Source organism: Pseudophryne corroboree, chromosome 5 (genome assembly GCF_028390025.1).
Source record: "Pseudophryne corroboree isolate aPseCor3 chromosome 5, aPseCor3.hap2, whole genome shotgun sequence".
Classification (NCBI taxonomy): Eukaryota; Metazoa; Chordata; class Amphibia; order Anura; family Myobatrachidae; genus Pseudophryne; species Pseudophryne corroboree.
This window is the reverse complement of record NC_086448.1, coordinates 381,091,602-381,118,980: the sequence shown is the minus strand read 5'-3', so window position 1 is coordinate 381,118,980 and position 27,379 is coordinate 381,091,602. Positions and strand designations below refer to the sequence as shown.

Sequence of the window (27,379 nt, the reverse complement as noted above, 5' to 3'; positions counted from 1 at the left end):
ACGGGACGCCATCATGTCCACCTTTGGTCTTTCCCAACGGTTCACAATCATGTGGAAGACTTCCAGATGAAGTCCCCACTCTCCCGGGTGGAGGTCGTGCCTGCTGAGGAAGTCTGCTTCCCAGTTGTCCACTCCCGGAATGAACACCGCTGACAGTGTTATCACATGATTTTTCGCCCAGCGAAGAATCCTTGCTGCCATTGCCCTCCTGCTTCTTGTGCCGCCCTGTCTGTTTACGTGGGCGACTGCCGTGATGTTGTCCGACTGGATCAGCACCGGTTGACTTTGAAGCAGAGGTCTTCCTAGGCTCAGAGCATTGTAAATTGCCCTTAGCTCCAGTATATTTATGTGGAGAGAAGTCTCCAGACTTGACCACACTTGACCACATTGGAAATTTCTTCCCTGTGTGACTGCTCCCCAGCCTCTCAGGCTGGCATCCGTGGTCACCAGGACCCAGTCCTGAATGCCGAATCTGCTGCCCTCTAGTAGATGAGCACTCTGCAGCCACCACAGAAGAGACACCCTTGTCCTTGGAGACAGGATTATCCGCTGATGCATCTGAAGATGCGATCCGGACCATTCGTCCAGCAGATCCCACTGAAAAATTCTTGCGTGAAATCTGCCGAATGGAATCGCTTCGTAAGAAGCCACCATTTTTCCCAGGACTCTTGTGCATTGATGCACTGACACTTGGCCTGGTTCTAGGAGGTTCCTAACTAGCTCGGATAACTCCCTGGCTTTCTCCTCCGGGAGAAACACCTTTTTCTGGACTGTGTCCAGAATCATCCCTAGGAACAGCAGACGTGTCGTCGGAATCAGCTGCGATTTTGGAATATTTAGAATCCACCCGTGCTGTCGTAGAACTACTTGAGATAGTGCTACTCCGACCTCCAACTGTTCTCTGGACCTTGCCCTTATCAGGAGATCGTCCAAGTAAGGGATAATTAAGACGCCTTTTCTTTGAAGAAGAATCATCATTTCGGCCATTACCTTGGTAAAGACCCGGGGTGCCGTGGACAATCCAAACGGCAGCGTCTGAAACTGATAGTGACAGTTCTGTACCACGAACCTGAGGTACCCTTGGTGAGAAGGGCAAATTGGGACATGGAGGTAAGCATCCTTGATGTCCAGGGACACCATATAGTCCCCTTCTTCCTGGTTCGCTATCACTGCTCTGAGTGACTCCATCTTGATTTGAACCTTTGTATGTAAGTGTTCAAAGATTTCAGATTTAGAATAGGTCTCACCGAGCCGTCTGGTTTCAGTACCACAAATAGTGTGGAATAATACCCCTTTCCTTGTTGTAGGAGGGGTACTTTGATTATCACCTGCTGGGAATACAGCTTGTGAATTGTTTCCAATACTGCCTCCCTGTCGGAGGGAGACGTTGGTAAAGCAGACTTCAGGAACCTGCGAGGGGGAGATGTCTCGAACTTCCAATCTGTACCCCTGGGATACTACTTGTAGGATCCAGGGGTCCACTTGCGAGTGAGCCCACTGCGCGCTGAAACTCTTGAGACGACCCCCCACTGTACGGCCCCAGCGTCATGCTGAGGACTTGGCAGAAGCGGTGGAGGGCTTCTGTTCCTGGGAAGGAGCTGCCTGCTGCAGTCTTCTTCCCTTTCCTCTACCCCTGGGCAGATATGACTGGCCTTTTGCCCGCTTGCCCTTATGGGGACGAAAGGACTGAGGCTGAAAAGACGGTGTCTTTTTCTGCTGAGATGTGACTTGGGGTAAAAAAGGTGGATTTTCCAGCTGTTGCCGTGGCCACCAGGTCCGATGGACCGACCCCAAATAACTCCTCCCCTTTATACGGCAATACTTCCATGTGCCGTTTGGAATCTGCTTCACCTGACCACTGTCGTGTCCATAAACATCTTCTGGCAGACATGGACATCGCACTTACTCTTGATGCCAGAGTGCAAATATCCCTCTGTGCATCTCGCATATATAGAAATGCATCTTTTAAATGCTCTATAGTCAATAAAATACTGTCCCTGTCAAGGGTATCAATATTTTCAGTCAGGGAATCCGACCAAGCCACCCCAGCGCTGCACATCCAGGCTGAGGCGATCGCTGGTCGCAGTATAACACCAGTATGTGTGTATATACTTTTTAGGATATTTTCCAGCCTCCTATCAGCTGGCTCCTTGAGGGCGGCCGTATCTGGAGACGGTAACGCCACTTGTTTTGATAAGCGTGTGAGCGCCTTATCCACCCTAGGGGGTGTTTCCCAACGCGCCCTAACTTCTGGCGGGAAAGGGTATAACGCCAATAATTTTCTATCGGGGGAAACCCACGCATCATCACACACTTCATTTAATTTATCTGATTCAGGAAAAACTACAGGTAGTTTTTTCACACCCCACATAATACCCTTTTTTGTGGTACTTGTAGTATCAGAAATATGTAACACCTCCTTCATTGCCCTTAACATGTAACGTGTGGCCCTAATGGAAAATACGTTTGTTTCTTCACCGTCGACACTGGAGTCAGTGTCCGTGTCTGTGTCGACCGACTGAGGTAATGGGCGTTTTAAAGCCCCTGACGGTGTTTGAGACGCCTGTACAGGTACTAATTGGTTTGCCGGCCGTCTCATGTCGTCAACCGACCTTGCAGCGTGTTGACATTATCACGTAATTCCCTAAATAAGCCATCCATTCCGGTGTCGACTCCCTAGAGAGTGACATCACCATTACAGGCAATTGCTCCGCCTCCTCACCAACATCGTCCTCATACATGTCGACACACACGTACCGACACACAGCACACACACAGGAATGCTCTGATAGAGGACAGGACCCCACTAGCCCTTTGGGGAGACAGAGGGAGAGTTTGCCAGCACACACCAAAACGCTATAATTATACAGGGACAACCTTATATAAGTGTTTTCCCTTATAGCATCTTAATATACTTATAATATCGCCACACAAAATGCCCCCCCTCTCTGTTTTAACCCTGTTTCTGTAGTGCAGTGCAGGGGAGAGCCTGGGAGCCTTCCTAGCAGCGGAGCTGTGTAGGAAAATGGCGCTGTGTGCTGAGGAGAATAGGCCCCGCCCCCTTTTCGGCTGGCTTCTTCTCCCGTTTTTCTGACAACCTGGCAGGGGTTAAATACATCCATATAGCCCCAGAGGCTATATGTGATGTATTTTTAGCCAGTATAGGTACTTTCATTGCTGCCCAGGGCGCCCCCCCCAGCGCCCTGCACCCTCAGTGACCGTTGGTGTGAAGTGTGCTGAGAGCAATGGCGCACAGCTGCCGTGCTGTGCGCTACCTTAAGAAGACTGGGAAGTCTTCAGCCGCCGATTTCTGGACCTCTTCTCTCTTCAGCATCTGCAAGGGGGTCGGCGGAGCGGCTCCGGTGACCCATCCAGGCTGTACCTGTGATCGTCCCTCTGGAGCTAGTGTCCAGTAGCCTAAGAAGCCAATCCATCCTGCACGCAGGTGAGTTCACTTCTTCTCCCCTAAGTCCCTCGTTGCAGTGAGCCTGTTGCCAGCAGGACTCACTGAAAATAAAAAACCTAACAAAACTTTTACTCTAAGCAGCTCTTTAGGAGAGCCACCTAGATTGCACCCTTCTCGGCCGGGCACAAAAACCTAACTGAGGCTTGGAGGAGGGTCATAGGGGGAGGAGCCAGTGCACACCACCTGATCCTAAAGCTTTTACTTTTGTGCCCTGTCTCCTGCGGAGCCGCTATTCCCCATGGTCCTTACGGAGTCCCCAGCATCCACTTAGGACGTCAGAGAAAACATGACTATATGTGAGGATAGGTGCTGTGACAGAAGGGGTGAATAATGTGTATAGGGTTTCATAGATGAGTAGATCATAGGGATAATTGCAAACATTGCAGCAAGGAGAGAACTATCCTAATTCAGGTCAAGACCAGTACTGAAGACCTGTCTGAGTATTCATTAAAATTATGAAATATGTTTGGTATGGCCATATTGAACACTAGCACATTTTAAATGTAAAACAATTTGCCTAAATAATTTCATGTAGCTTAAAATCATAAAAGGTTTGTAAAAAAAAACGGTCAGCGCTTGCAACTGTAACTGGCTATTCACTTTCATAGTTGTCAGAAGGTATAATTTCAATTCCATGTAACTTGTACCTCTGAAGCCATATGCAAAGTTAGATTAATGACTTTCTCAAGTTTCTATTGGTAATAAGAGTCAACGAAGTTCTTCTAGGAACTCTTGAATAGCCAGTTACAATTTAGGGAACTAATATATCACAGTCATATGGTGAATGCAGTATTTAGCCTCTTGGTTCATCATAGAAAAGCCCTGCTTTTTTTAAACCAAGGAGCACTGGTATTAAGGTCAGTGCCAACAATGAGTGATGAGGTATGGTAAAGCATTGCTCACTGAGCTGTTGTCACGAACAGCAAGGCAAATAAAATACAGTGTCCCTACCTGACATTTGTATGTTGGAGTTAAATATATTAGGGTTTATTTTACTAATACTGCACTAGGTGTAAATATAAAGATGGAAAACAATTAGCAATTTTCTTTGTCTAACTAGCACTTGCTGATAATTGTTATAGTAATCTGTTGCAAATTTGTATCCAAATTAATTGCTGACAGCAAATGCTTTCTGCCAAAAAAACAAAGAAATAGATATATAACCCTTATTAATAAAGTTAACTACTGTATGTTGACAATATTAATTTAAAAATCTTGACATTTGTTATTAAACATTTTTATCTGTTTATGACTGTAAGTTGACTACAGATGGACAGTCTATCCAGACGCTCTGTATGTGGTTTTTGTTTATCTAAAAACTGATATTTCCTGAAGAAGTTGACGATGACATTATGTAAGTTGGTGGTTGACTCTATGTCAGAAATAGTTGTGTCTGCGCAGGGCCTGAGTAAGCCTTGGGTACCCTACGAGGTGACATGTATCCTCTTGGAAGTGATGTCCCCTTCATCCCTTGGGTGTTGTGCCTCCACTTATCCTTACATTAGCCAGATAAAGTTAAAAGTGGCAACCTCTGCTCCAAATACTGGAAGCAAGATGCCAGCATATCACTAACATGACTAGCAGCCAATAACTCCACGTGAAAGAAAATAAGAATTTACTTACCGATAATTCTATTTCTCGGAGTCCGTAGTGGATGCTGGGGTTCCTGAAAGGACCATGGGGAATAGCGGCTCCGCAGGAGACAGGGCACAAAAAGTAAAGCTTTAGGATCAGGTGGTGTGCACTGGCTCCTCCCCCTATGACCCTCCTCCAAGCCTCAGTTAGGATACTGTGCCCGGACGAGCGTACACAATAAGGAAGGATTTTGAATCCCGGGTAAGACTCATACCAGCCACACCAATCACACTGTACAACCTGTGATCTGAACCCAGTTAACAGTATGATAACAGCGGAGCCTCTGAAAAGATGGCTCACAACAATAATAACCCGATTTTTGTAACTATGTACAAGTATTGCAGATAATCCGCACTAGGGATGGGCGCCCAGCATCCACTACGGACTCCGAGAAATAGAATTATCGGTAAGTAAATTCTTATTTTCTCTATCGTCCTAGTGGATGCTGGGGTTCCTGAAAGGACCATGGGGATAATACCAAAGCTCCCAAACGGGCGGGAGAGTGCGGATGACTCTGCAGCACCGAATGAGAGAACTCCAGGTCCTCCTTAGCCAGGGTATCAAATTTGTAGGATTTTACCAACGTGTTTGCCCCTGACTAAATAGCCGCTCGGCAAAGTTGTAAAGCCGAGACCCCTCGGGCAGCCGCCCAAGATAAGCCCACCTTCCTTGTGGAATGGGCATTTACATATTTTGGCTGTGGCAGGCCTGCCACAGAATGTGCAAGCTGAATTGTATTACACATCCAACTAGCAATAGTCTGCTTAGAAGCAAGAGCACCCAGTTTGTTGGGTGCATACAGGATAACAGCAAGTCAGTTTTCCTGACTCCAGCCGTCCTGGAACCTATATTTACAGGGCCCTGACAACATCTAGCAACCTGGAGTCCTCCAAGTCCCTAGTAGGCGCAAGGCACCAAAATAAGCTGGTTCAGGTGAAACACTGACACCACCTTAGGGAGAGAACTGGGGACGAGTCCGCAGCTCTGCCCTGTCCAAATGGACAACCAGATATGGGCTTTTTTGAGAAAAAAACCACCAATTTGACACTCGCCTGGTCCAGGCCAGGGCCAAGAGCATGGTCACTTTTCATGTGAGATGCTTCAAATCCACAGATTTGACTGGTTTTAAACCAATGTGATTTGAGGAATCCCAGAACTACGTTGAGATCCCACAGTGCCACTGGAGGCACAAAAGGGGGTTGTATATGCAATACTCCCTTGACAAACTTCTGGAGTTCAGGAACTGAAGCCACTTCTTTCTGGAAGAAAATCGACAGGGCCGAAATTTGAACCTTAATGGACCCCAATTTGAGGCCCATAGACACTCCTGTTTGCAGGAAATGCAGGAATCGACCGAGTTGAAATTTCTTCGTGGGGCCTTTCTGGCCTCACACCACGCAACATATTTTTGCCACATGTGGTGATAATGTTGTGCGGTCACCTCCTTTCTGGCTTTGACCAGGGTAGGAATGACCTCTTCCGGAATGCCTTTTTCCCTTAGGATCCGGCGTTCCACCGCCATGCCGTCAAACGCAGCTGCGGTAAGTCTTGGAACAGACATGGTACTTGCTGAAACAAGTCCCTTCTTAGCGGCAGAGGCCATAAGTCCTCTGTGAGCATCTCTTGAAGTTCCGGGTACCAAGTCCTTCTTGGCCAATCCGGAGCCATGAGTATAGTTCTTACTCCTCTACGTCTTATAAGTCTCAGTACCTTAGGTATGAGAAGCAGAGGATGGAACACATACACCGACTGGTACATCCATGGTGTTACCAGAACGTCCACAGCTATTGCCTGAGGGTCTCTTAACCTGGCGCAATACCTGTCCCGTTTTTTGTTCAGACGGGACGCCATCATGTCCACCTTTGGTATTTCCCAACGGTTTACAATCATGTGGAAAACTTCCCGATGAAGTTTCCATTCTGCCGGGTGGAGGTCGTGCCTGCTGAGGAAGTCTGCTTCCCAGTTTCCATTCCCGGAATGAAACACTGCTGACAGTGCTATCACATGATTTTCCGCCCAGCGAAAAGTCCTTGCAGTTTTTGCCATTGCCCTCCTGCTTCTTGTGCCGCCCTGTCTATTTACGTGGGCGACTGCCGTGATGTTTTTCCCACTGGATCAATACCGGCTGACCTTGAAGCAGAGGTCTTGCTAAGCTTAGAGTATTATAAATTTACCCTTAGCTCCAGTATATTTATGTGGAGAAAAGTCTCCAGACTTGATCACACTCCCTGGAAATTTTTTCCTTGTGTGACTGCTCCCCAGCCTCTCGGGCTGGCCTCCGTGGTCACCAGCATCCAATCCTGAATGCCGAATCTGCGGCCCTCTAGAAGATGAGCACTCTGTAACCACCACAGGAGAGACACCCTTGTCCTTGGATATAGGGTTATCCGCTGATGCATCTGAAGATGCGATCCGGACCATTTGTCCAGCAGATCCCACTGAAAAATTCTTGCGTGAAATCTGCCGAATGGAATTGCTTCGTAGGAAGTCACCATCTTTACCAGGACCCTTGTGCAATGATGCACTGATTTTAGGAGGTTCCTGACTAGCTCGGATAACTCCCTGGCTTTCTCTTCCGGGAGAAACACCTTTTTCTGGACTGTGTCCAGAATCATCCCTAGGCACAGCAGACTTGTCGTCGGGATCAGCTGCGATTTTGGAATATTTAGAATCCACCCGTGCTGTTGTAGCAGTATCCGAGATAGTGCTACTCCGACCTCCAACTGTTCCCTGGACTTTGCCCTTATCAGGAGATCGTCCAAGTAAGGGATAATTAAGACGCCTTTTCTTCGAAGAAGAATCATCATTTCGGCCATTACCTTGGTAAAGACCCGGGGTGCCGTGGACAATCCAAACGGCAGCGTCTGAAACTGATAGTGACAGTTCTGTACCACGAACCTGAGGTACCCTTAGTGAGAAGGGCAAATTTTGGACATGGAGGTAAGCATCCCTGATGTCTCGGGACACTATATAGTCCCCTTCTTCCTGGTTCGTTATCACTGCTCTGAGTGACTCCATCTTGATTTGAACCTTTGTAAGTGTTCAAATTTTTTTAGATTTAGAATAGGTCTCACCTAGCCTTCTGGCTTCAGTACCACAATATAATGTGGAATAATACCCCTTTTCTTGTTGTAGGAGGGGTAATTTGATTATCACCTGCTGGGAATACAGCTTGTGAATTGTTTCCCATACTGCCTCCTTGTCGGAGGGAGACCTTGGTAAACCAGACTTCAGGAGCCTGCGAAGGGGAAACGTCTCGACATTCCAATCTGTACCCCTGGGATACTACATGTAGGATCCAGGGGTCCTGTACGGTCCCAGCGTCATGCTGAGAGCTTGGCAGAAGCGGTGGAACGCTTCTGTTCCTGGGAATGGGCTGCCTGCTGCAGTCTTCTTCCCTTTCCTCTATCCCTGGGCAGATATGACTCTTATAGGGACGAAAGGACTGAGGCTGAAAAGACGGTGTCTTTTTCTGCAGAGATGTGACTTAGGGTAAAAACGGTGGATTTTCCAGCAGTTGCCGTGGCCACCAGGTCCGATGGACCGACCCCAAATAACTCCTCTTCCTTTATACGGCAATACACCTTTGTGCCGTTTGGAATCTGCATCACCTGACCACTGTCGTGTCCATAAACATCTTCTGGCAGATATGGACATCGCACTTACTCTTGATGCCAGAGTGCAAATATCCCTCTGTGCATCTCGCATATATAGAAAATGCATCCTTTAAATGCTCTATAGTCAATAAAATACTGTCCCTGTCAAGGGTATCAATATTTTTAGTCAGGGAATCCGACCAAGCCACCCCAGCTCTGCACATCCAGGCTGAGGCGATCGCTGGTCGCAGTATAACACCAGTATGTGTGTATATACTTTTTATGATATTTTCCAGCCTCCTGTCAGCTGGCTCCTTGAGGACGGCCCTATCTATAGACGGTACCGCCACTTGTTTTGATAAGCGTGTGAGCGTCTTATCCACCCTAAGGGGTGTTTCCCAACGCGCCCTAACTTCTGGCGGGAAAGGGTATACCGCCCATAATTTTCTATCGGGGGGAACCCACGCATCATCACACACTTCATTTAATTTATCTGATTCAGGAAAAACTACGGTAGTTTTTTCACATCCCACATAATACCCTCTTTTGTGGTACTTGTAGTATCAGAAATATGTAACACCTCCTTCATTGCCCTTAACGTGTGGCCCTAATAAGGAATACGTTTGTTTATTCACCGTCGACACTGGATTCAGTGTCCGTGTCTGTGTCTGTGTCGACCGACTAAAGTAAACGGGCGTTTTAAAACCCCTGACGGTGTTTCTGAGACGTCTGGACCGGTACTAATTGTTTGTCGGCCGTCTCATGTCGTCAACCGACCTTGCAGCGTGTTGACATTATCACGTAATTCCCTAAATAAGCCATCCATTCCGGTGTCGACTCCCTAGAGAGTGACATCACCATTACAGGCAATTGCTCCGCCTCCTCACCAACATCGTCCTCATACATGTCGACACACACGTACCGACACACAGCACACACACAGGGAATGCTCTGATAGAGGACAGGACCCACTAGCCCTTTGGAGAGACAGAGGGAGAGTTTGCCAGCACACACCAAAAACGCTATAATTATATAGGGACAACCTTATATAAGTGTTTTCCCTTATAGCATCTTTTATATATTTCTAACGCCAAATTAGTGCCCCCCCTCTCTGTTTTAACCCTGTTTCTGTAGTGCAGTGCAGGGGAGAGCCTGGGAGCCTTCCCTCCAGTCTTTCTGTGAGGGAAAATGGCGCTGTGTGCTGAGGAGATAGGCCCCGCCCCTTTTTCGGCGGGCTCGTCTCCCGCTCTTTAATGGATTCTGGCAGGGGTTAAATATCTCCATATAGCCCCCGGAGGCTATATGTGAGGTATTTTTAGCCAAAAAAGGTTTTCATTTGCCTCCCAGGGCGCCCCCCTCCCAGCGCCCTGCACCCTCAGTGACTGCCGTGTGAAGTGTGCTGAGAGGAAATGGCGCACAGCTGCAGTGCTGTGCGCTACCTTAAGAAGACTGAGGAGTCTTCTGCCGCCGATTCTGGACCTCTTCTCGTTTCAGCATCTGCAAGGGGGCCGGCGGCGAGGCTCCGGTGACCATCCAGGCTGTACCTGTGATCGTCCCTCTGGAGCTAATGTCCAGTAGCAAAAGAAGCCAATCCATCCTGCACGCAGGTGAGTTCACTTCTTCTCCCCTAAGTCCCTCGTTGCAGTGATCCTGTTGCCAGCAGGACTCACTGTAAAATAAAAAACCTAAGCTAAACTTTTCTAAGCAGCTCTTTAGGAGAGCCACCTAGATTGCACCCTTCTCGGCCGGGCACAAAAATCTAACTGAGGCTTGGAGGAGGGTCATAGGGGGAGGAGCCAGTGCACACCACCTGATCCTAAAGCTTTACTTTTTGTGCCCTGTCTCCTGCGGAGCCGCTATTCCCCATGGTCCTTTCAGGAACCCCAGCATCCACTAGGACGATAGAGAAACATTTGACTGCTTATCCTTTATGTGAGCAGCAAAACCTACAAAGACTCCAGAAGAGCATTAATAAATTGGCTGAGTGACCTTACATCCTTCATTCAGTGTTATAGGTGACCCCTCTTCATTTCCACCCTACGCAATTTCCTAATGGTAGTGTCAACCTTACATGGGTGGCTAAATCGGTTAAAGGTCGTAGTTCTATGCTTGGTGTGAACCTATTTATCATACTGGGTAAAAAGTATGGTGGTTGGATAATGACAACCTACAATGGCAGATGCAGTCATGATACAATTTTTGAGCATTTTATTCCATTTCAACACAACTTTTTTCCATATTTAGTGTAATTGTAATCATTTTAATTTCAGGTAAAGCATAGAAAGATAGTAATTAATATGAAGCAGTTCATGTACCATAACTCACTTGTTTTTTCTTGTAGAACCCTTTCTTGTCACAGTTTGGAATGTGAAATCCTCTGGGACTCAAGGTGTTCATGATCTTTAAGTGATTTAATACACTTTCCAATTGTCTGCGACATGGTCCCTATAATATATGGATACAAAAGAGTGCAATCTAATCAAAATAAGTGCAATAGCAATCCCTGTTACTTAATTTGGTTTATATATTTTCACATTTCTCATAATGTGAACAGAAATTAATTTGGGTTTAAACATAATTTGTAGATGTAAGTTCTATAGGTTCACTATAGGGAAGAGGTATTGGATACGACTTGGCCATAGTAATAGAGGGCCTGATTCAAAGATTGGAGATGTCAATTCTGTATGCAGTGGAGCAATTTCTTTTTTGTCACTGCGTATGCATATAATTTGCACTGTGCATGTGCAGCAATGGCCCATGGTTACAGGCCCAGCATACATCTCTGTATCAGGTCCATAGTTAATGGCCCAGTGTACATCTCTGAATCAGGACCATGGTTACAGGCCCAGCATACATCTCTGAATCAGGTCCATAGTTAATGGCCCAGTGTACATCTCTGAATCAGGACCATGGTTACAGGCCCAGCATACATCTCTGAATCAGGTCCATAGTTAATGGCCCAGTGTACATCTCTGAATCAGGACCATGGTTACAGGCCCAGCATACATCTCTGAATCAGGCAAATAGGTACAGGCTTAGCGCACATCTCTGAATCAGGCCTATAGGTACAGGCTCAGCGCACATCTCTGAATCAGGCCTATAGGTACAGGCTTAGCGCACATCTCTGAATCAGGCCTATAGGTACAGGCTCAGCGCACATCTCTGAATCAGGCCAATAGTTACAGGCCCAGCATATATCTCTGAATCAGGCCCAGTGTACATCTATGAAATAGGCCCATATTAACAGCCCTAGCATACATATCTGAATCAGGCCCAAATTGTTTGAAATGTAATCCATATACAATATGAAAATCAAGCCACTCGTTCATGCTGTTGTTTTTAGACTCTAATTACTGCTCTAAAAAACAAACAAAAAAAACATAACTTAAGTATTAGAACTTCTTGGAGATATGTATTTGCATATACATGTTAGTACCTACTATCTTTATGTAGCCTTTCATTTCTTAATGCTACCTAAAAGAAGAGGCAGTGTTGTTGCTATCGATATCCCTACCCTAGTGTAAAAATAATTTACCTACTATGGTAACTACTTAAAGAAGGGGCATCAACAATAGCTCTGTTTCTGATGCAGTTGAGTGAGGCCAACATACAGGAGACTAGCATGAATCCATTAGAAGCTTTGTAGACCCAGCTGATTGGGTGGATAGAGGCAAGTAATACCCTGTTGCTGCCGTTGGACAGCTCTATGCCATCAGGAACCTGTGGCAAGAATGACAAAATGCAAAGTCTGCCCCATAAATAATGACTTGCACAATATTTAAAAATGTGATGTGCACAATTTACGCATTAGGGGTAGTCAGACCGTGCATGAGCTCTAGTTCATATACTGTTTGCATGGAATCCCATTTTACATAATTGTTTTAAATATTTCTAAAAATAAGAATTTACTTACCGATAATTCTATTTCTCGTAGTCCGTAGTGGATGCTGGGGACTCCGTAAGGACCATGGGGAATAGCGGCTCCGCAGGAGACTGGGCACAAAAGTAAAGCTTTAGAACTACCTGGTGTGCACTGGCTCCTCCCCCTATGACCCTCCTCCAAGCCTCAGTTAGGATACTGTGCCCGGACGAGCGTACACAATAAGGAAGGATTTTGAATCCCGGGTAAGACTCATACCAGCCACACCAATCACACCATATAACTTGTGATCTAAACCCAGTTAACAGCATGATAACAGAGGAGCCTCTAGAAAAGATGGCTCACTACAGCAATAACCCGATTTTTTGGTAATAATAACTATGTACCAGTATTGCAGACAATCCGCACTTGGGATGGGCGCCCAGCATCCACTACGGACTACGAGAAATAGAATTATCGGTAAGTAAATTCTTATTTTCTCTGACGTCCTAGTGGATGCTGGGGACTCCGTAAGGACCATGGGGATTATACCAAAGCTCCCAAACGGGCGGGAGAGTGCGGATGACTCTGCAGCACCAAATGAGAGAACTCCAGGTCCTCCTCAGCCAGGGTATCAAATTTGTAGAATTTTACAAACGTATTTGCTCCTGACCAAGTAGCTGCTCGGCAAAGTTGTAAAGCCGAGACCCCTCGGGCAGCCGCCCAAGATGAGCCCACCTTCCTTGTGGAATGGGCTTTTACAGATTTTGGCTGTGGCAGGCCTGCCACAGGATGTGCAAGCTGAATTGTACTACAAATCCAACGAGCAATAGTCTGCTTAGAAGCAGGAGCACCCAGCTTGTTGGGTGCATACAGAATAAACAACGAGTCAGATTTTCTGACTCCAGCCGTCCTGGAAACCTATATTTCCAGGGCCCTGACAACGTCTAGCAACTTGGAGTCCACCAAGTCCCTAGTAGCCGCAGGCACCACAATAGGTTGATTCAGGTGAAACGCTGAAAACCACCTTAGGGAGAAACTGAGGACAAGTCCTCAATTCCGCCCTGTCCGAATGGAAAATCAGATGAGGGCTTTTACAGGATAAAGCCGCCAATTCTGACACGCACCTGGCCCAGGCCAGGGCCAACAGCATGACCACTTTCCATGTGAGATATTTTAACTCCACATATTTAAGTGGTTCAAACCAATGTGACTTTTGGAACCCAAAAACTACATTTAGATCCCAAGGTGCCACTGGAGGCACAAAAGGAGGCTGTATATACAGTACCCCTTTCACAAACGTCTGAACTTCAGGGACTGAAGCTAGTTCTTTTTGGAAGAAAATTGACAGGGCCGAAATTTGAACCTTAATGGACCCCCATTTCAGGCCCATAGACACTCCTGTTTGCAGGAAATGTAGGAATCGACCTAGTTGAAAATTCCTCCGTCGGGGCCTTACTGGCCTCGCACCACGCAACATATTTTCGCCAAATGCGGTGATAATGTTTTGCGGTTATATCTTTCCTGGCTTTGATCAGGATAGGAATTACTTAATCCGGAATGCCTTTCTCCTTCAGGATCCGGCGTTCAACCGCCATGCCGTCAAACGCAGCCGCGGTAAGTCTTGGACAGACAGGGTCCTTGCTGGAGCAGGTCCCTTCTTATAGGTAGAGGCCACGGATCCTCCGTGAGCATCTCTTGAAATTCCGGTTACCAAGTCCTTCTTGGCCAATCCGGAGCCACGAATATAGTGCTTACTCCTCTCCATCTTATAATTCTCAGTACCTTGGGTATGAGAGGCAGAGGAGGGAACACATACACTGACTGGTACACCCACTGTGTTACCAGAGCGTCTACAGCTATTGCCTGAGGGTCCCTTGACCTGGCGCAATACCTGTCGAGTTTTATAAAGATGTGGAAGACTTCTGGGTGAAGTCCCCACTCTCCCGGGTGGAGGTCGTGTCTGCTGAGGAAGTATGCTTCCCAGTTGTCCACTCCCGGAATGAATACTGCTGACAGTGCTATCACATGATTTTCCGCCCAGCGAAGAATCCTTGCAGCTTCTGCCATTGCCCTCCTGCTTCTTGTGTCACCCTGTCTGTTTACGTGGGTGACTGCCGTGATGTTGTCCGAATGGATCAACTCCGGGTGACCTTGAAGCAGAGGTCTTGCTGAGCTTAGAGCATTGTAAATGGCCCTTAGCTTCAGGATATTTATGTGAAGTGATGTCTCCAGGCTTGACTATAAGCTCCGGAAATTCCTTCCCTGTGTGACTGCTCCCCAGCCTCGCAGGCTGGCATCCGTGGTCACCAGGACCCAGTCCTGAATGTCGAATCTGCGGCCCTCTAGAAGATGAGCACTCTGCAACCACCACAGGAGAGACACCCTTGTGCTTGGTGACAGGGTTATCCGCTGATGCATCTGAAGATGCGACCCGGACCATTTGTCCAGCAGGTCCCACTGGAAAGTTCTTGCGTGGAATCTGCCGAATGGGATTGCTTCGTAGGAAGCCACCATTTTTCCCAGAACCCTTTCATTGATGTACTGAGACTTGGCTCGGTTATAGGATGTTCCCGACTAGCTCGGATAACTCTCTGACTTTCTCCTCCGGGAGAAACACCTTTTTCTGGACTGTGTCCAGGATCATCCCTAGGAGCAGAAGACGAGTCGTCGGAATCAGCTGCGATTTTGGAATATTGAGAATCCAATCGTGCTGCCGCAACACTACCTGAGATAGTGCTACACCGACCTCCAACTGTTCCCTGGATCTTACCCTTATCAGGGAATCGTCCAAGTAAGGGATAACTAAAATTCCCTTCCTTCGAAGGAGTATCATCATTTCGGCCATTACCTTGGTAAAGACCCGGGGTGCCGTGGACCATCCATACGGCAGCGTCTGAAACTGATAGTGACAGTTCTGTACCACAAACCTGAGGTACCCTTGGTGAGAAGGGTAAATTGGGACATGAAGGTAAGCATCCTTGATGTCCCGAGACATCATGTAGTCCCCTTCTTCCAGGTTCGCAATCACTGCTCTGAGTGACTCAATCTTGAATTTGAACCTCCGTATGTAAGTGTTCAAGATTTTAGATTTAGAATCGGTCTCACCGAGCCGTCCGGCTTCGGTACCACAACAGTGTGGAATAATACCCCGTTCCCTGTTGCAGGAGGGGTACCGTGATTATCACCTGCTGGGAATACAGCTTGTGAATGGCTTCCAAAACTGCCTCCCTGTCAGAGGGAGACATCGGTAAAGCCGACTTTAGGAAACGGCGAGGGGGAGACGTCTCGAATTCCAATTTGTACCCCTGAGATATCACCTGAAGGATCCAGGGGTCTACTTGCGAGTGAGCCCACTGCGCGCTGAAATTCATTGAGACGGGCCCCCACCGTGCCTGATTCTGCTTGTAAAGCCCCAGCGTCATACTGAGGGCTTGGCAGAGGCGGGAGAGGGCTTCTGTTCCTGGGAACTGGCTGATTTCTGCAGCCTTTTTCCTCTCCCTCTGTCACGGGGCAGAAATGAGGAACCTTTTGCCCCCTTGCCTACGAAAGGACTGCGCCTGATAATACGGCGTCTTCTTATGTTGAGAGGCGACCTGGGGTACAAACGTGGATTTCCCAGCTGTTGCCGTGGCCACCAGGTCTGAAAGACCGACCCCAAATAACTCCTCCCCTTAATAAGGCAATACTTCCAAATGCCGTTTGGAATCCGCATCACCTGACCACTGTCGTGTCCATAACCCTCTACTGGCAGAAATGGACAACGCACTTAGACTTGATGCCAGTCGGCAAATATTCCGCTGTGCATCACGCATATATAGAAATGCATCTTTCAAATGCTCTATAGGCAATAATATTCTCAGTCAGGGAATCCGACCACGCCAACCCAGCACTGCACATCCAGGCTGAGGCGATTGCTGGTCGCAGTATAACACCAGTATGTGTGTAAATACATTTTAGGATACCCTCCTGCTTTCTATCAGCAGGATCCTTAAGGGCGGCCCTCTCAGGAGAGGGTAGAGCCCTTGTTCTTACAAGCGTGTGAGCGCTTTATCCACCCTAGGGGGTGTTTCCCAACGCACCCTAACCTCTGGCGGGAAGGGATATAATGCCAATAACATTTTAGAAATTATCAGTTGTTATCGGGGGAAACCCACGCATCATCACACACCTCATTTAATTTCTCAGATTCAGGAAAACTACAGGTAGTTTTTCCTCACCGAACATAATACCCCTTTTTGGTGGTACTCGTATTATCAGAAATGTGTAAAACATTTTTCATTGCCTCAATCATGTAACGTGTGGCCCTACTGGAAGTCACATTTGTCTCTTCACCGTCGACACTGGAGTCAGTATCCGTGTCGGCGTCTATATCTGCCATCTGAGGTAACGGGCGCTTTAGAGCCCCTGACGGCCTATGAGACGTCTGGACAGGCACAAGCTGAGTAGCCGGCTGTCTCATGTCAACCACTGTCTTTTATACAGAGCTGACACTGTCACGTAATTCCTTCCAACAGTTCATCCACTCAGGTATCGACCCCCTAGGGGGTGACATCACTATTACAGGCAATCTGCTCCGTCTCCACATCATTTTTCTCCTCATACATGTCGACACAAACGTACCGACACACAGCACACACACAGGGAATGCTCTGATAGAGGACAGGACCCCACTAGCCCTTTGGGGAGACAGAGGGAGAGTTTGCCAGCACACACCAGAGCGCTATATATATACAGGGATAACCTTATATAAGTGTTTTTCCCCTTATAGCTGCTGTATTTTTAATACTGCGCGTAATTAGTGCCCCCCTCTCTTTTTTAACCCTTTCTGTAGTGTAGTGACTGCAGGGGAGAGCCAGGGAGCTTCCCTCCAACGGAGCTGTGAGGGAAAATGGCGCCAGTGTGCTGAGGAGATAGGCTCCGCCCCCTTCTCGGCGGCCTTATCTCCGTTTTTCTGTGTATTCTGGCAGGGGTTAAATTCATCCATATAGCCCAGGAGCTATATGTGATGCATTTTTTGCCATCCAAGGTGTTTTTATTGCGTCTCAGGGCGCCCCCCCCCCCCAGCGCCCTGCACCCTCAGTGACCGGAGTGTGAAGTGTGCTGAGAGCAATGGCGCACAGCTGCAGTGCTGTGCGCTACCTTGTTGAAGACAGGACGTCTTCTGCCGCCGATTTTCCGGACCTCTTCTGTCTTCTGGCTCTGTAAGGGGGCCGGCGGCGCGGCTCTGGGACCTATCCATGGCTGGGCCTGTGATCGGTCCCTCTGGAGCTAATGTCCAGTAGCCTAAGAAGCCCAATCCACTCTGCACGCAGGTGAGTTCGCTTCTTCTCCCCTTAGTCCCTCGATGCAGTGAGCCTGTTGCCAGCAGGTCTCACTGAACATAAAACCTAAAACTAAACTTTTCACTAAGCAGCTCAGGAGAGCCACCTAGTGTGCACCCTTCTCGTTCGGGCACAAAAATCTAACTGAGGCTTGGAGGAGGGTCATAGGGGGAGGAGCCAGTGCACACCAGGTAGTTCTAAAGCTTTACTTTTGTGCCCAGTCTCCTGCGGAGCCGCTATTCCCCATGGTCCTTACGGAGTCCCCAGCATCCACTAGGACGTCAGAGAAAAAAATGTTTTACTTACAGTATATATCTATATAAATACTGTTACAATGAGCCAGGATAAATGCAAGGGAAGTATTCCCAACATAATTGAGAATACTAAATATACAAACTAGTACTGTAGTGTTTGAAAACGTTGACTCTTTTTTTGACTTGTGGCAATATATCTTGAGTCTTGTAACTATTTTTAAATTCTTTTACTATTTTAGATTTTACAAGCTGTGTTTGTAGCACAACCAATGCATCTACTACTACACTGCTTCATAACATTTCCGCTGAGCATGTCATCCTCCAGAATTAGATAATAATCCAATCTGCTTTCTAAATAATTGTTTTGGTCATGTGGCTCTAGGAATTTCATACTGTTTCTGGATCTATTTATGGTTACCACTTCATCAAGGGGCACCCGTTTAATGTATGTTTGTTGATCATACGTTAATTATCCAATAAGAGTTGCATATATTGAATGACAAAGTATATAAAATGATCAAAGTGTAGAAAAATTGTGTTTGACTGGTTTTCCATAATGACATGCAAATCTGGCTCTAAGTAGTAGATGGGACCAATTGTCTTATTGGAAATTAATGTAGTTTTGAAGATACTAATCCATGATTTGATTTACTTGTTCTGTGTGTCCATTGGATTGTGGGTGCATTTTAAAAGCGGCACTCATTTACCAGGCAAGGTTTTCCCTTGTGAAAGGTTGCCGCTTTAAAAAAAAACGAGTTCCGCTGGCATCCCACACCTCAGGCAAAATCGGACGCTATTACATCCCAATGCATGTCTATCTCTTCATAACTCCAGTAAGTATTAATTACAAATCTAACACACTAACTTTCCCTTTTTAACACATTATGCTAAAGTTTATTCTTTTTGAAGTACTGTCAGTTCCTTTTCCTGTTGGCCACATCTCTGCTCTACGAAAACTTGCAGCAGCAATAGTATTTTAAGAACAGCAGGGAAATTTGGGGAGTGGATCAATTTAAAAACTAGGATTTGCCATCACTGATAAATTGCAAATGCTGGGTCTTTGTAACAACAGGTTGAGACGTGATGGAGTCCATACTATATAGTCTGTACTGGTACCAAAGAATCTTTCTACACAATACAAAATCTTAGACTGTGTTGGAAAGGCTTTGGCCATGAACTCTTCCAAAGATGCCGAATCATGGCTACCAAATTGTTACGGACCCTAGATTGGAAAGTCATGGAGACATAAAACATTGGAATGGTGGCTGAGGTTTGTAAGACAAAACCAGTGAAATGGGAAGATATGGCAGGACCTAGATGGTGTACCCTTGTGTTTGGGTCACAGCTTTTCCCATCCCTTATCTAGTTTTACCACATAACAGGGATTCAGGAAGACAGTGCCCTGAAAACATTTTTGTCATAACCAATTAAGGTTCTGGCACTAATGATGCATGAAGAGGGGTCCCCCTGAGGGAGTTGTAGAAGGTCCCGCAAGACCTGGGCCAGTACTGGAAATCTGCTTCTTGTCCATTCTTCCTGCATAAGGGTCATCTGTGTTTGTATTTGCAAGACAATTTGTTAAATAGTTCAGAAATATTTGCTTCTAAGAAAATCATATTTGTTATTTGTTCAGTAAATATTGGAATAAATAAGCAGGTGGGAATTGGGGAGGGGGGGGAGTAAACTAGAGAGGAGTGGCTAATCTACCTGTGATGTTCCCATGGAATGGAATGGTATGGCATTGATGCTAGATTTTCAGTTCATGGCAAAAGTGGCCTTTGAAAGTATAGTATGGGGGAGAGGTACAGTATCAAACGTTCTAAAGATGATAAGTTGAGAAGTTGCCCATAGCAACCAGATTGAAACAATAATTTAGCTAGTAAATTCTATGAAACGATGGACAGAATCTCACCGATTGTTATGGGTAACTTTTTCATTTGTTCTCTTTAGAAGGTTTGATACATCTCCCCTATATCTTGGAATAGAAATCACTAAACCCATATAAAACAGGGCTCTATTAAGTTACGGAGTTCACATTCAGATTGTTTTTTAGACCACTTGTGAAGATAATGAACATGCAAAATAAAACTGGGGTTTTCTTTCTCTTTTATTTTATATTGTGGCTTTTTTTATTATTTTTATAATGAAATAAAATTGTATTGACTGACCATGCAGAGTTTACAATAAATGACATTGTCTTTGGAGAGCAATGCTATGAATGGCTGTGTGTAAATGGATATAATACACATAGCAATAAATACTTTGATTACTAAATTACCCTCAGCCAAAACATTTTATAGTGCCGTACTATGGTTATACTTAATGTGTTCTTTGTGTTAAAGCCACAAGTCACACTGTGCCACTGCCTCCTGTACGTAGACTATTAGCCTAGTTTCAAGTCAGCAGAGTCGACATGTTAAAGAACATAAGAATCAAATGTAATGACATGCTCATACTTACATACTCCATATCTTGTTTAGATTCTGAAAGCAAATTTAATGTATCTGTGCTTTGTGGATCATAGTCAACTTTATAACGCTGAGTATTTTTGGCTTGTTCCTTCCTGAGGATTTCTATTTTGGTCTGAGGATTATTAAACAACATTCTCTGTGTGTTAGATGGTGCTTGAGTGTCACTGCTGTCAGGAAGCATGTCCTCATCTGAATTGCTGGAATTCCCTATCAATATAAAAGGAGAAACATTCCATTATAGTTTACACATTTCACTCATATGTAGGCATTCTTTGATTGTAAGATTATCATAAGAGATATCACTATTTGTCAACAATAAGAATATCTTAGTATTAGTATTAGAAATAAATAATAATAACAACAACGACAACACAATGAATGACATTTACAAAGCTTCAACTTGCCCTATGGATTAAAAGCTACAATTCTCATGTGTAAAGTATAACATTACGAAGTAGACCGTACAGGCAGTCATTGTGCGAGATGCAAATGATTTTTGGGCCAGAAGCCACAAAATGTTGCCGACTGGAGATATTCAAATGTAGCTCAGTTTAGGTGCAATCGGCCTCCAGCATCTACATTTGAGCTCGCATCCGCAGAGGTCGGCAAGCTGAAATGTTCGAAAAGTGATCCGTTTGTGCGCCCAAACGGCACTATTCCCGATCGCGCCTATTTCTTTAGTCGGGTTTAGCCGCTTTACACGATATGCAGATGCCTATATCTTATGAGCAACTGTGGCTGTATCTGCATACAAAATGCTATGTTACAGTGTTTACTAAGAAAATTCTGTAGCGTACCATTTCATATACAGATACAGCCACGGTTGCGCACAGAATATAGGCATGTTGCATATCATTATATTCAGCAGAGTCTGCTTGTGCGTTCTATAGCGATGTGAATAAGACACACTTTTAGCAAAAAAAGACATATGACGCTAACGGAGTTGCACGGGACCTGTCAACTCGCTCACAGCAGGCATCTCCCACTGTGTGGCGTATTGAGGCAAGATGTATGAGGACAAATCTGTATTCACACTTTTAGTTATAATGCCTAAAGGTATACTGTGAACAGAAAGGAGGTCTTTCTGTTTCAGGTACATGTGTACAGTGTCAGATTACAAAGCTGGATGGAGGCTGCAGGAGAGGGATCATAAAATCTTTCTCCTGCAAGAATACCTCCACTGGCATAAACAAAAGGGCCCATACTCCGAAAAACCTAAGTTTATTGAGTTTGGAAGACAAGGGTCAGACCGTAGTCACCAAAAACAATAATGGGGACTGCGGTCTGCAGTGTCAATTAGCCTTCTGCATTAGGCTCTTAGCCCATAAAAACCTAGAAGAATTCTTAAATGTTTTTGTAATTTTTAAAAATAGAGCAATAAGCACACTCACATAGACAATTTTGTAGTTTAAGGGGGGAATTCCATTAGCTGCAGTAAATTATACACTAAAATGTATACACTAAAAATTCCTTCCCTCTGAAGAAACGACCAGCTTATAACGGTCGAGAAACGCGTCAGGGTATTTTAGGATCCAAACATTCTTCACGGATTTGGTTGCCACCGATTTCAGCATCAATCACTTTATTGGACAGTCCGGTCCTGGGTCTGGAGCCACCTGCATTGGTCCCTTTGCAAAGCAGGGACCGTGGCTGCCGATCACGTGCCTGGAGCCAGCGGTCCAGTCGGGCACTGAGAGGTGAACACAGGCGCCGCAGCTACAATCATCTTGGACACGCCAGGCGGTGCGCGCAATCCCGGCGCCGTGGACCAAAACTCTCGGGAAGCGGTAAGCCTAACCGCTCTGAACACAATAAGTGATTAAGGTAGAGAGCGGCAGACGGAGACGCTCTAGAGAGGCTGCAATATGAGATAAAGCCTGCTTTACAAACTGACTTTTAGCTACCTGAAGCATCAGTATATTTGCTACATTAACTGTTTCAATTCTTTCTTAAAAGAAACAATAACCATGATTACGGTATAAATACATGTATTATCACACAGGACGTGACTGGTGGATATAAATAAGGGTCTTTCACCATTCTTGGACTCTTTCTACATTGATTTCACTAAAGGACACCTGTGAAAATGATCTGGTAATCAGTAGGGTATTACTTGAGTGGAACCATAAGGATATTCGAGTGTTAGGGATCCTATGCTATGAAATATATTTTTAAAGTACTAAGTTGTTTTAAATCCAGTTGCCAATTGGTATAGTTTAAACTAATTTTGGTGTATGTGCAATTTTAGATATAATAAATATGGAATAATTCAAGTCTATTTGCGCTCTCTTTCCTTTTTTGCTTTTTAGCTGCAGTAAATTACTGCGGCTGATTGATCCTTGGGAGTAATTCAATTATCCCCGATAGCCAATTTTGTTTCACCTGCCCCCTGCCTGGAGTCAGGAGAAACAAAATCCCCAGTGCTGTGTTTTTGCAGTCACGATCATGAAAGCACATGGAGCCAGGAACTTATCCCAGATCCGGTGTGTTTTTTTATGGAGAAATGGATGGGGGAAAAACTGGGTAATTGTATTACCCCGAAAACAAAATTGTGCTAAAATGGGAATTTACCGCATTTTGTGAACGCAAAAAATGGATCACGGGTAATTGCATTCCGCCCTAGACGTGCAAGGCTTCCCAAAAGTTGTCCTTAATAAATTTCTTACATTCAAATAAAGTTTACAACAATCTGAACTTTAGGTCTGATCTGCATCTCCTAATTTCTGCATTGATGTCAGATGAAATAAAAAAATAACTAGCAACTAATACCTAATACACTTCAACTGCTAGAAAAACACCCAGAATCCTTTCTGACATTCAATTAACCAAGCATGCATGAATATTGTGTAAATCATACAAATACTAACTTTACCCAGAGTCTGACATTTTCCATGACACACACTTCAGTAATTATACAAATGTTCTCAAATAATAACCCATAAAACTGGGAATGACTTTACCTTAAAATACCTATAGTAAAACTTATGACTCAAGAACAGTGAAGGTTTAATAGCAGCATCGCATATGGGAGGCTCAAAGAAAATAGCATAATCTCAGAAAAGTACACTGTCACATAAAATAGCGTTCCACAATATTGTAAAATATAAGAATTTCACATCTGGGAACTCTGTGGATTTTTCTGCATTTATCCTGTAGATGAGAGATATACAAACCGTATACATATTGCATAAAGGTATCTAATTATGCGTTCTTTATGTTAACGTTTAGTTCTGTTTTATTGGGTTTGTACATATAAATCACACACTACCTTAATTTGTTTTAGCCACTTTATTTATTGGCCTCCTTCCTGCTACATCTCAAGCTAAACGTTCATAAAACCTTCAGTAAGGTGCTATCTAATATTAAACTTCTATTCTTATAGTCTCATCCATTACATTCATCTTGTTTAATATCTACTGTACTTCCCAAGGGAAACCAGGGATGATTGCCGTCTGTCTTCTTAGGAGAACTTAAACATACTTATTGAGAATAGGTTGGACACTTTGGTTTAGTGTTGTTAACGGGAAAATTAGCATTTGGTTATATTATATAAAACACACATACTATTCTGAGAATTTACTATTCTGTAAAATGAACTCTACTTTTTAAATAAATGACAGATAAAAGAATGAAATAGTATACGGACAACAATGTAGCTAGTACAGTGGTTTCCAAACTTTTTTGAATCACGGCGCCCTAGAATATCAGATTTTTTTCACGGCACCCTTAATTTCTTAATTTAATATTTCTTTCTACATTTCTTAATAAGTAGATTGCGTTTATATGTCATACTTAGGGTCAGTTGTGTGGTGAGGGACAAGATTTGCTTTTGTTTGGCCACATATTTTATGACTGGCAGCCACCAGCACTGGTTTTGCCTATTATATTGACCATGAATAATTTGAATTGGTCCTGGACCACCAACCCAGGGCACCCCTGTAAGTGTCCCGAGGCACCCCAGGGAGCCACGGCACACAGTTTGGGAACCTCTGAGCTAGTATATTGGTTTAAATAAATCACTGTAATATATTAATATATCACCTCACCCCCTTCCTGCACCAGAATACCGCTCAACCTTCACCCCTCCCTGCACACACTGCTCCTACACTACACCTCACCCTGCACACCCTCCACACACACTGCTCCTACACTACACATCTCACCCTGCACACCCTCCACACACACATTGAATTCCTACTACTCCATAATTAACTGGATTACTTATCTTTTTCTCCCAATTTTGTTTTTACCAATTCAAAATTGGGTATGATGTATGCAAATTTTTTGTGGGAAAATTCTCGCAACTAATTGAATACGTCCCTAAATGTAGAGTTTTGAGGAGAGCACAGATTAATCCAATTCTAAAATGCAGTGCAAAAATAGAGTTGACCAGTATGTGTTTACACATGTCCCCAACCCCCTGCAGTGCAAAATGGTTTGCAAATTCTGCAGCAGGGAAATATTTGCACATTACTGTAAATCAGTATATTATAAATGTATAAACATTTATACTCAAGCCTACATATTACAAAGTGCTTTACAGAGACCATTTAATAATTATCTGCAAAATTGCAGTTTACAATCTATGGGGGTGATACAGATGTGAACGAATCTCAAAAACTATGGGCCTGATTCAGAGTTTGGCACAGGTACTGTATCCAAAGCAGATTCCCAATTATCGGGAATCTGCGGCTGCACAAGGCCTGTTCAGCACATGTGCAGAACAGGCCTTGCGTTGTCACCCGCAGTTTCCCTCTTCTGCTGCCTGATTGACAGTGGCGTTGAGGAGGTTGCGATGTCGGACACAGTGCAGGAATCGCCGCAAGATGCAGGAGGAGTGTCTGCTCCAGAGACATCTCATGCATGCCCCTCCTGGATGGAAATTCAATGCTGATTGCAATGGTCCATCTCTGAATCAGGCCCAATGATCGGTACATTGCACATGTGCAGGATCCGTACTGCAGAAGTCAGGCGATTGAAAGTCTGCAACTGTTTGGGGACAGGGAGGGGGCAGCGATGACGCCTCCATTATGTGGACATGCCAGGGTCTCGGTCTTCAGACGACAATAACCTGGACTCAGTGACAGAGCTGCAGCGGCTTATCTGCGCAACCTCATGGGTCAGTCAGCCAGCCGATGGTGATACAGGTGATCTGATGCTGTGTTCTTGGACGTAGCAATGGATCATACATGCATGCAGGAGGTGTCTACTTATATCATCTCATGCTGCATTACCATATGTAAGATACAGATAGAGCCATCTTCATCTTGGCCTTTAATAGGATTAATTGAGTCAGGGCAGTCGGACTTAATCCCCTGCTGTAATGACTTAATCCCCTGCTATATTGTTCTCTATTATTGTATTGCAGCTGAGAACAATAGATGAAAGGCTTATGGTAATAAACCATGTTGTGCCTAGGTGCAGCATAGATGCCAAGATGATCATTGCTCCATCTGTATGCTAAAATGGTCCATATCTGAACCACCCCCTATACCCCATGCCACATAGACACGCACAGACACACTTATGAGGATTATGAGTTTCAACAGAAGTTAATTTACTTACCAGTACGATATGGGAGGAAACCTTAGCAATTAAAAGCATGCACAGTGCTGTAAATGATGAGACATGACAGACATCACTATACAGTATGGTAATCTGATCATTTTGGTAGTAAAGGGGCATAAATTGGATTTTTTTTTATAGTTAGAATCTATTTGCCCCATCCAGGACATCTTTTTCAAACACGGAGTATGGCCTTTTGCATTATATTTGGTTTGTATCCCTGAAAATCCAATGTGGTTCTATAGATATTTCAAAATAAGTAATAAATCAAGAATAACAAGCTGCTAAAACCTGGCAAATTACATGCTGATGAAATATGAAAAAAGTAAAGAATCTCAGGAAACGATTACAGATGTGTCCTCGTACATCTAGCCTCAATACCACACATAGCGGACGATGCCTGGCGCTAATGGACCACCAGGTCCCATGCAACCCTGCTAGCGTTTGGGGTCTTTTTCTTCCAAAAATGTGTCTTAGTCGCAATATATATGTGACAATGAAGGGCCTTACAAAAAAAAAATGTGCTTATCAGTTTGGATATAGTTAATAATAACAAGGTAAATAAATCTTTTAGGGGCCCATTTATTAAAGTAAAAATGTGTCAAGATATATAATGTTCCTTATTGACACTATTCACAGCAATTTGGGAACACATTAAAGTGCTTTTTACAATTGGCTCCCTGCTGATACAGCTGCTCCTATAAACAGCTGTCCTGGCAAATCTTAATCTAGGGTTTACCACCTTTTAATTTTCAGATTCCCAGACAAGAGGCATGACTAATACCGCAGTAGGGTTTATTGCTCAGATTTCAGGCCCACACATGGCCCTTTATATGTCATACAGTATGCTCCATACTGTATGTACCTTAAATGTCTCAAAGCCCCTTCATTTACCCTTATATGAGTCAGCGACACCTAAATGCTCCTTTGCTCAGTATGCCCCTGTAAAAATATTTGTATTCTTGTCTCAAATGTCCTATATTAGTCTCATATTGCCATTTATACCCAGGTTTTTGCTATACAACACATTTTAGAAGTTCTTCTTTCACCAGACAAATAATGACATTTCTTTCCTCTTCAAAATCAGTTAGCTGCTGTTCCACTGCCACAATTCTGACTATTGCGACAGATTCATTTATTATCAGTTTCATTTTCCTTCTTAATTTGGCCAGAGATTGTGGGTCATCTGGGTAAAACCGTTTTGACCAT

General features: G+C 44.7%; 1 protein-coding gene across 1 annotated transcript in view; it reads right to left on the bottom strand.

Moving 5' to 3' along the window:
* IGFBP3 (insulin like growth factor binding protein 3) overlaps window positions 1-27,379 on the bottom strand; it is a 53,609-nt gene that overhangs the window by 16,071 nt on the left and 10,159 nt on the right. Inside the window, exons 3-4 of the mRNA XM_063922697.1 lie at window positions 20,595-20,812; window positions 11,023-11,142 (exon numbers count right to left, since the gene is read on the bottom strand). Coding sequence (XP_063778767.1) covers window positions 11,023-11,142; window positions 20,595-20,812 — 338 coding nt within the window. The remainder of the gene's footprint in view (window positions 1-11,022; window positions 11,143-20,594; window positions 20,813-27,379) is intronic.